The following is a 15,816-nucleotide window of genomic DNA, read 5'->3' as shown; positions in this document are numbered from 1 at the left end:
TTCAAAAGTCAATTTTATCAACAATTGACCATAATTAAATTTGACCTTAATAGTAATGATAATATTTGAAATAATATGGCAAATATATCCTGAACTGGATAATATGGAAAACATAGCTGGACTAAACATCAAAAAAATGACATAAATACATACATTTCTAGTAAAAGAAATGACAAGTAACACTAACTGGCATGGTTTTCCAAACCTGTAAGACTTTCGGTCTTCCATGAACCACATGGACTTTTGTTTTCCTTTAGCATTTGTCTTCACAAGAATTAAAGGGCTTAGCCAAACCCGTTCATTAGAAGGGAGTGTGCACATACTTTTGGCCATGGAGAGTAGCTAAAGGGCAGGTAGATGTACACCACTGTGGCCAGTGCAGCATTTAGTTTTTATCTTTACTTAAATTTACTTGACACTGCAAAAATCTGTCAAATACATAATACCATAATGGTGACACACATGACATGATTAACAACATAGGAAACCCTACATGAAAACCATCAAATGTGAGCCTTGTTCTTTTACACTTCCAAAAACTGTACATTTATCAGTGTTTTACTATAATATTGAATAAAATGTTGTATTAGAGTTACAGTATTACAGTAAAGCAACTCAGCTTTAACCAGTTAACAGGTTCAACCACCAAAATTACATCATCATGCGAGCTGTCTTTATTCTTTTCCTTTTATAAATCTGTTTAGTCTTTAACATTTTCAGAAGGTTTGATTTATATCTCCATTTCTGTAGAGAGATGAAGCCAAATGTCCCGCTCTTCCTCACTCCTGCACATGTGCTCAGGACAGCGTTGGTCCTCCAGGCCCAGCGGGCCCTCCGGTAAGATCATTACAGTCCCATGACATTTCCTCAGTCTCTGAAGTCATCGTGCTACCGCTGCAAATCTCGCTTCTCATGACGAGGACAAAAAGGTCCAGAGTTCAGGGACGGTGGGATATTTTCCCCAAAGCCTCAGTGCTGTAATTTCAGTTCTGCTCTTTACATTAAGCACAGGAATATGATTACAGGGGCTCTCCTCTGGACCATTATGCATGGATTGAACATCTGGGATTAGCGATGGTTAACAGCACAGCGTGAGCTAATGACTAGTGACTTACTCATGGACTTTAGGGAGAATGCGCTTAAAGGTCAGGAAGCAGAAGTGAAGACTGTCGGGGACGTGTGAACTTCAAAACACCAATCTCTTTAGAGCCATTTGACAGTTCGTCTTATAAAATAACGAATCCTCTGAAATTCTTTTCTTTGTTCTTTGTGTTTCCAGGGCAGCCCTGGTACAAAAGGCCCACGAGGTGAGAGGGGAGAGTCTGGCCCCATGGTGAGCTCATCTTCCTCTAGTTTATAAATGACCTGCTGATGAATGCCAAATGGTCAGATAGAGAAGTAGATGTTGAACAGGTTCCTTCATCGATACCATTCCTAGAGTGCTGAAACTGGATAACTTAACAGGACTTCAACCCGTTCATTGTAATTGCAGGGTTCAATGGGCCCACGTGGGGAGCAGGGTCTGCCAGGACAAATGGGACCACCAGGCCCACAGGGCCCTAATGGACTGTCTCTTCCCGGTGAACCAGTAAGTAAAACACAAAACTCTGTCCATTGCCAATGGTCAAATTTGCCCTTACAGAATATAATTAGTCATTACATAGCCCGAAATAGGGTTCGAAATTTGAACCATTAAAAATGGTTTTAGTTACATGAAATTAAGCTAAAATAAAATATAAATATTAGGTTAAACTTACCATTTTAAAACTTAATTGAAAATTAGAAATGAAAATTAGAATATTCTGAAACTCAGGAAATGCTTAACTTTAGAAAATGTTTTTATTCAGTCTTAGGGAGTCATAATAAATATTCTTTAAAAATGCACAGTTTTCTACTAATATGCCAGTATTTTATGAACTGATTTGAATGTCAGATTAACACATTTAAAGGGGATGGGGGAGGGATTTAATGTTTTTAATACTAGCTACAGTATGTTACATTCTATTTTTATGTTCTCTAATTTTTGCTTTTAAACAAGTTATGGGACACCAGTTTCTACTCTGTTCATGGAAAGTGTCTTCTATTTCACTTTCTTGGGACATTAAACTCCTGGACCTGTCTGGCTATAGTACTGTATAGTGCGGGTGTAATTTATGACTAAAAGCTTCAGACCCATTTATTTAACAGAGCCAGCCCTCAGTCGCCCCCTCACCCTTCATGCACATACAGCTGAGATGTAAATTCCATTCAATGTCATGTAACAGAAGAATGAGTGTGAAAGCTTGCCTCATTTCTTCCGTTTTCAGGGGCGGCCTGGACCTAAGGGAGACCCCGGTGACCCAGGTTTACCTGGACAGCGGGTAAGTGCTTTTTTGTTTGAGCTCTTTTTAAGTGCTTTTAAATTGCGTTGTAATGGATTCTGGAAGATATCTGCAGTGTGGGATTTAGAAGAGTTAATGTGTTTATCAGATAAATGGCTTTATGATTACATTCATGCTTAAAAAACAATTGGCAAACACAACTCACTTCAGCTTTACAGCAGAATGATTGCTAACACCTTCATCATAACGTCATTTTATTTTTGACTTCCAAAAGAAATACACAGACAGAAACACAAATGTCTGTACTTATTGCTGTACAGGATGAAGGCACTTTTACTTTTAAAGAAGTTTATTTGTACACGTATTCATATGGTTTAGTACATCCTTGCTTCTCTTCCATGGAAAGGTTGAGTTTAGTCATATCCTGACTATATTTGAAATTGCTCATGGTTAATCCACGAACAGCTAAATGGTTGTTTGATACAAAAACCCGCATTTTGAAATAACCACCGTTGTGACTAATGACATTAAGCATTTTTCCTTCTTCCAAGGGCTCGATTGGCGCTCCAGGTCCACTTGGCCCTGTTGGACCTTCTGGAGCAAGGGTAAGTTATGTTTCTTAAGTGCACCTTGGAACTGGTTTAAAAGCGCATGTTTTCAGTTTTAGCTTTGTTATCTGACTTGTCTCTTCTGTCTTGTTGGACCAGTTCAGTGTGTTGTGTTGGGCCCATCTCAACGGCGTCTTTAAACTTTCTCCATATTGAATGAATCTTTGCTAATGCTATTAGTTGTGCATCTTGTACAGTTCATGATAGCATATGTTTTTGTTCAGGGTCCACCAGGAAATGAAGGCCCGTCTGGACCAAGAGGTCCATCGGGACCAATGGTATGTAATGTGGAAGCTTTTGAATATCTGATGAGTGTGAGACTGTCATGTCAGCTAAAGTATCGGCAGTACAGCACATGCATCACATTTCCTGTTCTTCCTCAATACTGTCCACATTTCTTTTACAAATACAGTGACTTACTAGGACTTAATGAATTACATTGGATTACATATAATACACACACACTTCGTAATATAATGCAAAGACATTTACACTTTTTAATATGGTTTGAATATCCAACTAGTTTCTGAGGTAACGCTTTATTTTAAGGAGACATAGTTGCACACGTTACTAGTACTTACTGTAGTAATAACAGTAAATTATGTGTATATATACAAGCAACCAAACCCAAAAATTTACTCTATAGTAAGTGAATGTACTTCATTAATATTATTCAGTACTCATTTGTGTAATTCGTAAAAATAAAAACGAATTCCAACTATGAATAAAAACTATAATAGTATCTCAGTGATAGTAAAATCACACTGTTGTTTATGTCAAGGCTACCTTGCTTCTGGTTCTCTGTGTTAGTAATTGTGAATGTACTGATATTGTGAGTTCACGCTATTTGTCAGTAACTGAATGGTAATTATATTTTATATGAGTAATGCTTAATGAGATGAATATTTTAGGGACCACCAGGATCACCTGGAATGCCAGGAATTACAGGAAAACCAGGAAAACTTGGAGACACTGGCCACCCGGTATGTACATTTGGCTCATTTTAAATATCATAGGACTTGTTCTAAAGACATTTACAGAAATTAATACAATTGAAAATAATTATATGTTCCATTCAGCCTAACCAAAACGTATGGTCACTAGCTATAGGTGATTTGAGTGATTTCTGGCTCATCTGTTCTCATCTGTCAATCACAGGGGCCTGTTGGCATGAAAGGAGAGAAGGGTGAAAGGGTATGTGTCGCTTTAATACAATTTTCATGCAGTTTGCATTGTTCACCCTGAACACCCTAGCAAACACTTACAATACCTTAGCAACTACCCTGCAACACCTTATTATGAACACTCATACAACCCAGAACATTGCTGCCGAAAAAGCTACATTACTCTGTTTTCTGTTTTCCAGGGAGATACTGCGTCACAAAATATGATGCGCTCTGTAGCAAGACAAGTCTGCGAACAGCTAGTCAGCAGTAAGGCACTTCGATATAATAACAAAAAATAACAAAATATTCCAGTCACCGCTGCATCAAGTATCGTTCATGTTAAAACAGAAAATGTTTCATTTGCTTGTAGGACAAATGAGCAGAATCGATATGATGCTGAACCAGATCCCCAGTAACTACAGGAGTAATAGTCCCGGTCCTTCTGGACCTCCAGGCCCACCTGGCAACCAGGGGCCCCATGGAGAGCCAGGTCAGCCCGGACCCAACGGGTTCCCAGGAAATCCAGGTTTGCCTGGGCCTCCAGGAGAAAGAGGTATGAAGTTACCTTGCATGGGAAGAAGTCTTGTTAAAGATGGCAAAATAAGGCATCTTTATGTGTCATAGTCATAGAGATTTGAGGGTGGGCTCAACCACCTTGAATGTATTTGTGTATTTATAGGTTTATTTAAAAAAAAGGGGGGTTTCACAACTAAGATATGCCTCAAAAACTTAAACAAATGTTTGATGGACATGATTGTTATAGATTCCATTTTTCCCCAAAATCATCCTCATGTATATACTTTACTGCCAATCAGACACATATGGATTGCATTTTTTAATGCATTTACCCTTAACATCCTAGGATCGTCCGGAGAGAAGGGTGAAAGAGGAAGTCCAGGCATTGGCACTCGAGGACAGAGAGGATTACCTGGACCTCCTGGTATGTCTTTGTGCAACCTAACCCCACCTCAGCTTAACCGGTCCATTTCACTGCTAATTATAGCCAGAGTTTGTATACACACTTGCCTTTTCAAGGCTTTTAGTCAAGGTCTATCCAAAACCTCCTGATTAATGGAACCAATTCTAATTATCGTTAACATTTATTTAACAACTGTGATTTCTACGTTGTTATTCCGTATCACAATGTTTCTCATTCTGGGACTATTTAGGCATGATAGATGAACATTAGTGCAAAAGAATGAATCATTAAGACATGAATGGTCTGTTACACAACTGCTGTCATTCGTTTTTCCGAACAATCAGGAACAGCTTTTTCCTCTGGATTGTTTGTATAGGTTGGCTCAAGCGTGTGCTAACCCCTCATCAAACCGTGTTGTGACAGTTGGGATTAAGGGAACCTTAAGAGTTAATCAGCTGAAGTATTTGTCTCAATAGGTCTGTAGCAATATTCAGACAAATCATTTTTCAGATATAAAAATATTTAGGGTGTTTTCCTCTCTTGTGCTGTTTATGTATGCTTTTAGCCTTTCCAAAGAATTCCAAAGGATTGAGATCCAGGGTTTGGATTCATGAAAATCTGAAGGTCACACTTTAGTTTGGGGTTCAATTCTCACTATTAACTAACTATTAATAGTAAGGTGGTTGTTAAGTTTAGGAATGGGGTAGGGTTAAGCGATCTAAAATAGTCATGCAGAATAAGGCATTAATATGTGCTTCAAAAGAACTTATAATCAGCCAATATGCTAGTAATATGCATTGCTCACAAGCAACGTGTTACCGAAGTTTCATAATATTGTAAGTTTGTAAGAAAGTGCAATTCTCAAAAACAATCCTTAGAAGTTCTCAAATATTTTCTTGAGAAAATCTCAATTTTTACTCTGAAAAGAAAATGACCGTTTTAAGCAATATCTGATTGTACGGCAGTTCTTGCCAGAGACTCCCTGATCAATTCAGTGAGTCTTTTTGCACTTACTTAACTTAGATTACCGTAATAATCATAATAAGTGTGCACAATGTTTTCATCTTGACTGGTTTGATGGGATTTTAGCACTTGCGTTTTATTTTTTTTAAGGTGCATGGGTATTATAAATAGCTGTTTAATTTATTTGCACTTTGTTTTTTATATACAATATAAAAAATATAAATACAAATAAATATATTCTTAAGAAATATATTTTGGAATACAAAATAATCCAAACTTTCCCCCCCTTAAGTAAGAAAATATGAAGAAAATAGAAGTTAAGAAGAATTTTATTATAAAGTATGTTCATGAAAGAATTCCATTCCATTATCAGTGGAACATCTGCATTCTTCAGTTGACGTGGATGGAAAACCACATTACACACAAATATAAGCAGCAGATCCACTGTCAGGGCAATCAGCATGCTTATTTCCTGCTGGCTGTACCTTAATCAACAGTCAAAATCATCTTACTGTTCAGTTCAAATCTGAAATTATCTCAAATGATCTCATGATCTCGAGACATCTGTGGGTAGTTGATTAAATATAACTTGCTGTCTAAACATTGGCCATTTATGCTTGCTCAGAATTACCAAAAAAGAGTCTTTAACAGGACAGATAAATGAAATCAGAAGCAGGTTTATTCTCTTATGGTTACCATTCCTAGATTCCACTGTGTTATCGTGCCTCATCTTTTCTTCAACAATTCAAGTCGAGTCATTTATTTATATAGCGCTTTATACAAAGCAGCTTCACTATAACAATGCTGCAAATGTTAACAATGCAACAATGTTGCAAAAGTCAGTAATTATGAAACAACTTTAATTTCATAGTCGTATTGTTCATTATTGTTCTCTCATTGTTCAGTTTAATTTAGTTCAGTGTTGATGCAATTCAGTTCAATGACAGTGTCGATGTTGTGACGTTCATGATTTATGGAATAAATTCAGTTCAAGTTTATTGTTTAGCTCAATTCAGTTCTAGCTTTGTTCTCATCCGACAGAGCACTCAAATTGATAATATTTCTGGGTAACACTTTAGTACAGGGACCAATTCTCACTACTAACTAGTTGCTTATTAGCATGCTTATTATTAGTGCTTATAAAGCGCACATTTTGCATGACCATATTCTACATCCCGAATCCTACTCTATATCTAAACTTAACAACTACCTTACTAACTTATAAGCAGCAAATGATGAGTTTATTGAGGCTTATTGAAGTTGTAGTTAATGGATTGTCAATAGAGAGAATTGGACCTTAAAATAAAATGTGACTTATTTATGAATATTCCTAAATATGAATAGTCCTTGCCTTTTTTAGGGGCCAATGCAGAAGTTGTCACAGAAGTTATAACTATAATAATCTGCACCCATTCCTCCTGATACATGAAAACCTGGAAACAATTCTGTTTTCAGTAAACAAGGCACTTCCATTATCATAAGAAGCAAAGCTGGCCAAAGTGGTAGTTTCCATGCTGAGCCCTGATCACAAGGCCTAAGTAATCCAGTTATTATTGGAGAGAATTTGTACAGACATGTTTGGCGTTCTGAGTGCAGTCTCTCCTGATTCACTCATCCCAGCACAACACAACACAAAGGGTCTGAATGAAGTATCGGCTCCATGGTAACTACAACAACACTCAGTTCAACAAACACAATTCTGCACTTTCTCCAGGGGATGCATTTAATTACTATCCTGTCTGCTAATGTAAAATCACGCATTTCCAGGAGCTAGAAAACTATAAAGATGTGGAAACATCTCCCTGGTGCAAACAATGCCAAGGCCTCTCTGTGAATGAAATACACAGCGATCGTATACGTACAGTAGGAGGAAGCTTGCGGTGACTCACTGTTTGTAGTTTGACTTGTGTTTTCTGCGGAGGCTTTATTGGCAACACATGTGCTGACTTCAGAGTGCACGAGAGCGAGAGTCGAGGGACAGCATTCCAGTTTGGTTTATACCGTCTAGACAGAAAAGGGTTGGGGGGGCAGATTTACCCCTTCTCCCTTTTAATTAAGCAGTCAAAATATTTAAATTACAGTGCTCGAAATCAATTTCCCCGTCCACATCCAGTGAAAACCTAGAGGCAAAGTAAAGGACGCTTTCTTACACCTCCTCTGCCTGTTTTTTTTTTTCTTCTCTAGGGCCACCAGGGCAGTCTCAGATAGGACCCCCTGGTCCCTCAGGCTCAGCGGGGCCCCGTGGCCCACCAGGGCGGCAGGGTGGACCCGGAGTCAGAGGACCACCTGGACCTCCAGGATACTGTGACTCCTCTCAGTGTGTAGGCATCCCTTACAATGGACAGGGTTACCCAGGTAAGCACAGTACAGTTGAGTGATTGTCTTGAGATCTGTCCCAAAACCTAGTGAGCTGTCTTGTTGAGGTTAGTTGGGCTTCTAAATGAAATGGAACCCTCAAATAATTTGAACAAATAGCGTCTCATTCTAATGGAATTTGATGTTAGCATGTTGTTAAACTAACAACACAACACAATGCACATACAAATATTGGGTAATACAGTGAACATTACCAAACTTCTTTTTAAAATTGAGTCCCACTTTATATTAGGTGGCCTTAACTACTATGTACTTACATTTAAATTAATCATTTGGTACAATGCACTTATTGTGTACATACTGTACATGTTTTTACATTGTACTTATATTTTTAACAATACCTATATGTAGTTACATCTGTGATTCATTTCTGTAATTACATTTATAATTACACTGTTTACCCATACATTAACCCACCCTTAAACCTACCCAAACCACCAAACCTGCATATCCCACCTCAAAGCAGCAAAAGTGTTTTGCAATACAATATGAACACAATAAGTACATTTTACTTATTTTTTGATGTAAGTACATATTAGTTAAGGCCACCTAATATAAAGTGTGACCTAAAATTGTTTTTCACTTTGCTGAAATCTGGGGTAAGTTAGGAGAAGGTAAACAATTTGTAATTATTTTTAAATTGTAACATAGGTGCATCAGCCAATTTGTTATTTAGGGAAATAAATAGAAACATTTGCTTAATATATTCTATGGCTTATATACAGACACATTAATGTTTACATATTTAATGGCCATATTTTAATTGAAGATATGTCTTAATATTTGGGATGCACGATGATAAATCTCTCAACCGATACCGATACTGCATATTATTCAGAATAACATTTGCCGATGCCATTAGTTTGGATTTCTTAAAGGAAAAAAAAAAATGTCTCCCAACTAATGCTGTCAACTATACAGGGAACCCTCTTATTTGGTACATTACTATATTATTAAGCCCAAACTATTATATTCAGTTGCTATGTATTTTCAGATATAAAAATCACACTCTTTTATTGACTGATACCGATTATTGACCAATACATCGGCATATCCCAACTTAATAGCAACAATAATTCAAATAGGTTTTTTTATTTTTTATTTTATTTTACTTAATTAACATATGATTAGTTATGCACCGAAATGATTTTGGTAACACTTTAGAATAAGGTGTCATTTATTAGTATTAGTTAATGTATTAACTAACATGAACAAACAATGAACAATGCATTTATTACACTATTTATTAATCTTTGTCAATGTTAGTTAATGAAAATACAGTTGTTCATTGTTAGTTCATGTTAGTTCACAGTGCATTAACTAATGTTAACAAACACAACTTGTGATTTTAATAATGCATTAGTAAATTCTGAAATTAACATTAAGTAAGATTAATAAATGCTGTAGAAGTATTGTTCATTCTTAGTTCATGTTTTCTAATGTTGTTAACTAATGTTAACTAATGAACCTTATTGTAAAGTGTTACCATGATTTTTTTTTTAAATTTTACCAAAACACCAAAACCAAAATTGAGGTTTATGTAATCTTATGTATAATCAACACTAAAATAAAAACTGAGTGCACATAATGCAACAATATGTAAAACAATTTGTTGTATGTTGAAATATTAAACATAAATGGTGGCTATAATAAAAACTTCATGAAAGGTTTATGCGAACAAACATTAAATAATGTAATATAAGCGCGTTTGACATTTATTGTATGAATTTCGTTATAAATTGTCAGAAGTAACAGCATAAAGGTTTGTTCTCAATGGAAATTACTACACAAACCTAAAAACTTTAATGTGTCCCCAAATCCCTCATTACAAATATACAAAACAACCATTGATATTTAACGTAATACACTATCACAGATAACAAAGACACAAAATTAGATTAGTTAACCTAAAAACTGTTTTGACTGACCTCATGTGTTGAGGTGAGATCTTGACAAATCAAGGTCTTTTGCTGTCTAGCTAGGCAGCTCAGCGGTGTTTGGAACAGAGCTCGAGAGTAAGCGGCTAATCATATTATTCCTGTCTCTTTGCTTAACAATATAGCTAATCGATGAAGAATTGCATGTTTATAGTTTTGTTTTACACTTTTGACGGTAGTCGTTTTGCCACTGAGTTGAACTAACACAATCTTTAACCCATTTCAGGTTTTGCGTAGTTTGCTATCTAGACTGCCTGATCCCTTGCACATCCCGTGTCAGCGAGATTAGCACTCGCTCTGAGCTAATAAGGATAACCACCATGGATATGATTGCTGAATATTTGCTGGCCAACTCTTAAAAAACCCCCCAAAAAACCCAAACAAACCAAAGAAAGGACTGGACTGCCACTAACACCAGCTGAGCGCTACTATATCATACTGGAGCCAGTGATGGTTACGTACCCGTGGCCCATTTGCATCTAGAGCAGCAAGAAAGAGCTTCGTTTTGCTGAGAACGCATGTGAAACTACTAACAATGAGCGTTTATGTTAACAGTGTTCAACAGTGGTAGCTCTTTATGAGGGTGAGATGACTGTAAATAAACTAATTGTGCCTTGTAAATGTTAATCGATGACGCAGTGGGCTAAAGTTAACAGGTTAACAGAGTGATCAAGCTTGCGCCTGATAACTTGCTTCTTGCTGACGTTTCGTTTTCATTTGTGGTTTTCATCTTTGATGATACATGTAGGCAACGCTCAGGTTAAAAATGCAGTGTGTGCCATTAGTATATGCAACCATGAAGTTTTAGGTATATTTGCAGAGTGCTACGGTTTTCTTTCATTGTTTGATATTGTTATTTCTATAATTGTATGATACCTCACAGCAAGTTTTCACAAATGCATTCTTTTTATACACGTATGTTAGATTAGTCATAGTTTAAGGGGGGCAAATCCAACGCAAGGTTGTTGACAACCGCCAAATGGGTTTAGTTTTTGGTTAATATAGGAGTTTTTGTATTACTTTTTCGTTTAGTATTAACACTATGTATGAATGAAGAGTTGAAATGACATGTTGGAAGCCAAAAGCACATGCTTAGCTGGCCAAATAATATTTCCAAGCAGGCCCCTACCAGCCAGAACCTGACACCTACGTAGTGCCCATACCAGCCCAGCCGTCGGAAGATATCGAGACACAGTCACCAGGTTTACGAAACCAGCGTGGAAAAAGATCGCTATCAAGAAAGGAAGCTAAAAGAATAGAAACATAGAGTGAAAGTGTATCTTCTGTACTGTCAAAAACTGCATTTAAGTCCAGATCAAGCCTTGTTCATATGCACATTTAGCACAGTCGAGTGGAGAGGCTCTCATTTCCTCGTAAGAAACCTGTGTGCTTGCCGACGGTTCCACAATGTGTCTTTGCTTGTAACATAACTGCATTTTGTATTTGTAACAAACTTCTGTTCAGTACTATGTCCTATAAACACTACGAACTGATTCCTTGCACATTTGAAAGTTTGCAGAATGTAAACGTGCTTGCTGCAGTGCAACGTGTTGTTGTTCTTGTTCTTTCTCTCTTAAGGAAAATGGCAAACACTTCCCTTAATTCTAAGACCTGGCTTTTGTTTTGTTATCCTAAACCGAATATTTATCTGTTGTATACAAACTCACACCAAAAGAAGAATTGCATGCCTGTGTTGTATATTTAGTAAGGACGTTTACAATCAGAATATAGTTGTTTTTCCAATGATATCAGTTGAAATGCAGATGGAATTTGTTGCAAGTCTATGGACATAGAATAGTTTTTTTCATGTCTGAATTGCACATTGTGAATTCCACAGCCTTATGTTCTTATTTATTTCTGAATCAGAAGAGGCATTTTTCAATAAAACTACTGAAAATGTTTAATTGCTGTTGTCATTTGTTCTCTCATTAGTAAACTGCTTTTAAAATTACATTCAGTTCCTAAATTCAGGATGCAGACTTGTGAATTAAAACTAAATTAAATTCTAAGAACATCCAAAAGTCTAGCTTTTAATAATCCAGTTCATTTTTATATATGAAAAATCATAGTCAAATGGACCATCAAATTTTCTGATTCCAAAAAAAAATATCAATGTTTATGCCCAGGATCACAAGTTCTGTGTAAATGATAACATAAACTGGTGTTTGCCTAAATACATTGATTTATGGGTTAAATCAGGTGCAAATAGCTCTTCAAGGTAACAGCTGCAGGTTACCACTTACAGTGACCTCTAAGTGGTGGAACTTTTATTTCCAAAGAAAACAAAAATGTGGAGGCGATCAGATGTTCTTGTAAATGCCAAAGACCATCATTAAGATAAGTTTTGTTTTGCTACATTGGAACTGTACAAGTAATCATTGTAAGAAATCGCCAATTGTGCTCTGAGATTTATTTGACACATTAAAGGCAAACAGTCATTATTTGATATCTGATAGGAGGATATTTTGAGAAGGTTCTCCTCAAACATACTTCTGAACTGCTCGTCTGTGTCAGTGGATATCAAGACTTTTCAGTCAAAGGAACATCAAGGAGATCTGAATAAATGAAAAGAGGGGTCAAGCTGCCAAATGTCTGGAATGCTGAATTACATAACCCTCCGTTTCTGATATTGTACTTGCTTAGACACTGTTAAATGCAGAATCTTCCTTTTTTTTTTTTTTTTTGTATTTTTCCTTGACATTTTAACTCTGATGCTTTTTTCCACCACAGGAGCGAATGTTTTCATGCCATATTTTTTAACCATTTAGGGTGAAACATTACATCCAAACCACCATGGGTGTTTCTTAACCATAATTCCATTTTACTGACATCTTCATGTATATATATTGTTTTCCAACATGAAAGTTCCAGCTTCTAGAATATCAACCTTTCTTATATTCAAGAAATGGTTAAGAGCCATCAGTCATTGAAAAGTCTTTTTATTACCAGCCTATAACAAAACAACAGGAGTTTATAGGAAAGGCCAATAAAAAGCCGTCTATTAGCCGTTTTATTCATACAGTTTTCATCAGGAACTCTAGCAACATCCTCAGTTTGTTGGCTTGTTCTAGCAGCTGTGAAGCCCCTCAAGGACTCTCCTGTTTTCATGGTGTTTCCTCGAATACATGTGCTCTCAATTAGAGCTGATTGTTTTATGTGGGCTGTTTTCCTCCATCTTAAACCTAAACTGAAAAAAAAAAAAATCCTTTAAAAGCATTTGCCACAAACGGTCTATACCTCTGTGCACTTCCTCACCTCTTTCATCTGTTTCAAAGGAAAGCGGTTAACTTTGATCGTTTCACCTACTGCTTTGTTTTTCATTCTGCCTAACTCATAAAATAAAAGCAGAGTACATTGCGTAATTATACTTTTAAAACCCAGATAGGAAATGTTTAGTCATTCAGGAGACTATGACATAGAAGTTGATTATCAAATACATTTTTCAATTACTGCAGCACGGTTTATGCATCCACACTATAGTACTATACATCCCATAATTGTGTGTTTAAGTTGCAGGATAATTGCTGGGTTCTGTGTTCAAATGCAGAACAACATGCATGTGTAACACATCTCTAGGCTAAATATATAGTTCAGTTGTGAAGCTCTAGTCCTGTACATGCAATCTGCAAACAATCCCATCATTTACTAAACGGAACAAGCTGGTTAACCTCTGCTGATTCTGCAGCCAATGAAAATCAGCGGTTTTCCTCTGAAACCCTCCACCTCCCCCAGCACCACCTGTTTCTTGCAGCTGCAGCATGTGAAGAAGATCTAGTCCACCAAATGAAATGATGGCTCATATGGAGAACAGCCTGGTGAAACATTTACTATAACACAGTGAAATCTGTGTATATTTATATCACGTACATATATCAATCAAACAAACAATCAGTAACATACTGCAGAATACACGGATACTTTTGAACGTCCACTTAATACAGTAAATTTTAAAATGTTGCAGATTTATATAGCTAATCAGAATCTGTGAAACTGTTAAATTATTTAGTTATTATTTTTGCTGCACTAACATTGTATTTCCAAGATGCACACTGAATAATAAGGAAGTTCTATTAAAATACATAGTTAAAGCTAAAAATGATTAAATAAACTAAACAGATGGTTCACTATTTTGTCTTATCACTATTTTGTCTTATCACTATCCCTGAAAAGAAAAGAAAAAAAGGATTTACATAGAAACCATTTTTATTCAGAAATCCAAATATATAAATATTTATGAATAATTACAAAGAAATAGCAAATAACATATTGAACTAAACATGATGTAGAAAGACTGAAATGGGATTTTTTTTTGCTAAACTCTAATAATCTTTGCTTTGTTTATGACTTTAAAAAAGGGTTTACAGTGTGTAGCTTGAATTAATATTTAAGATTTGTGATCAAAATAAACTGACTATTTTACAGTTTCTTTTTCCATCTCTTTCTGTTCCAATAAAATATAATCAAAAATATAATCAAAACATGTTGTGTCAATTTGTTTTTAGACAAATATGCATATGTGACCCTGGACCACAAAACCAGTCTTAAGTCAGACAAAAATACATTGTATGGGTCAAAATTATCAATTTTTATTTTATGCCAAAAATCATTAGGATATTAGGTAAGGATCATGTTCCATGAAGATATTTTGTAAATTTCTTACCGTAAATATATAAAAACTTCATTTTTGATTAGTAATATGCATTGCTAAGAAATTCATTTGAACAACTTTAAAGGCGATTTTCTCAATATTTTGATTTTTTTGCACCCTCAGATTCCAGATTTTCAAATAGTTGTATATCGGCCAAATATTGTCTGATCCTAACAAACCATACATCAATGGAAAGCTTATTTATTCAGCTTTCAGACGATGTATAAATCTCAATTTCGTTGAGGTTTTGTGATCCAGGGTCACATATAGTGTTGCGTTTGCATTGTGTGGTTTTAATAGAATAGAATAGTATAGAATACTACAAACCTCAGCTGCTTGAACAAATAGCAATGCATTTTGAATGGCATGGCACAGATAATTCATTCACAGTCTAACACATCTCCCAGTTGTGTTTCTCTGAGGGATGAGCTCTGCACAGAAACATGCTACCACAAAAAATCATACTTTTTCTAGGTGGGAGTTCAGTCAGTTTACAAATTCCTGTCACAAAAGGATATGTAATATTCCTAGTGTGTGTTTGAAATATAAAGTTTATCCCTCAGCCAAGATTTCGAAAGAAAATATTCTCATCTATAACTACAAACCAACATTTGGTGCCAAACTACCAAACCCTTTTGCGTCACAATTTATTTTAAGACAATCCTACAGTACAACCCTGTTTCTTGTAACTTTACAATGTTAATAATCCTGACAGGGACTGTGTGCTAATCACATTCTTTCACTGAACATTTAAAAAAAAGAAATATGCCGACAAATAAAGGAAAAGTGCCAATCAGCGAATACACTCCTAGATGTTATGAGTGATTTTATTTCTCTGGAGATCTCATTCACAAATATACAGGTACTGCATGTGGCTT

General features: G+C 36.0%; 1 protein-coding gene across 5 annotated transcripts in view; it reads left to right on the top strand.

Annotated features, from left to right (window-relative positions):
* col12a1a (collagen, type XII, alpha 1a) overlaps positions 1-12,194 on the top strand; it is a 78,305-nt gene extending 66,111 nt beyond the window's left edge. For 3 of the 5 annotated variants that reach the window (XM_058748811.1, XM_058748814.1, XM_058748815.1), the window contains 13 exons: positions 751-837; positions 1,280-1,333; positions 1,493-1,588; positions 2,307-2,360; positions 2,873-2,926; positions 3,154-3,207; positions 3,841-3,912; positions 4,088-4,123; positions 4,296-4,362; positions 4,466-4,648; positions 4,958-5,035; positions 8,162-8,332; positions 11,409-12,194. In XM_058748811.1, the coding sequence (XP_058604794.1) occupies positions 751-837; positions 1,280-1,333; positions 1,493-1,588; positions 2,307-2,360; positions 2,873-2,926; positions 3,154-3,207; positions 3,841-3,912; positions 4,088-4,123; positions 4,296-4,362; positions 4,466-4,648; positions 4,958-5,035; positions 8,162-8,332; positions 11,409-11,557 (1,155 nt within the window). In that variant the 3' untranslated portion in view covers positions 11,558-12,194. Of the gene's footprint in view, positions 1-750; positions 838-1,279; positions 1,334-1,492; positions 1,589-2,306; positions 2,361-2,872; positions 2,927-3,153; positions 3,208-3,840; positions 3,913-4,087; positions 4,124-4,295; positions 4,363-4,465; positions 4,649-4,957; positions 5,036-8,161; positions 8,333-10,516 lie in introns of all 5 variants that reach the window. The other 2 variants (XM_058748812.1, XM_058748813.1) reach the window with 2 other exon arrangements.
* Positions 12,195-15,816: the final 3,622 nt, after the last annotated feature.

Source organism: Onychostoma macrolepis, chromosome 17 (genome assembly GCF_012432095.1).
Source record: "Onychostoma macrolepis isolate SWU-2019 chromosome 17, ASM1243209v1, whole genome shotgun sequence".
In the NCBI taxonomy this organism is placed as follows: domain Eukaryota; kingdom Metazoa; phylum Chordata; class Actinopteri; order Cypriniformes; family Cyprinidae; genus Onychostoma; species Onychostoma macrolepis.
Note: the sequence above shows the minus strand (reverse complement) of the source record. Positions and strands in the feature narration are given on the sequence as shown.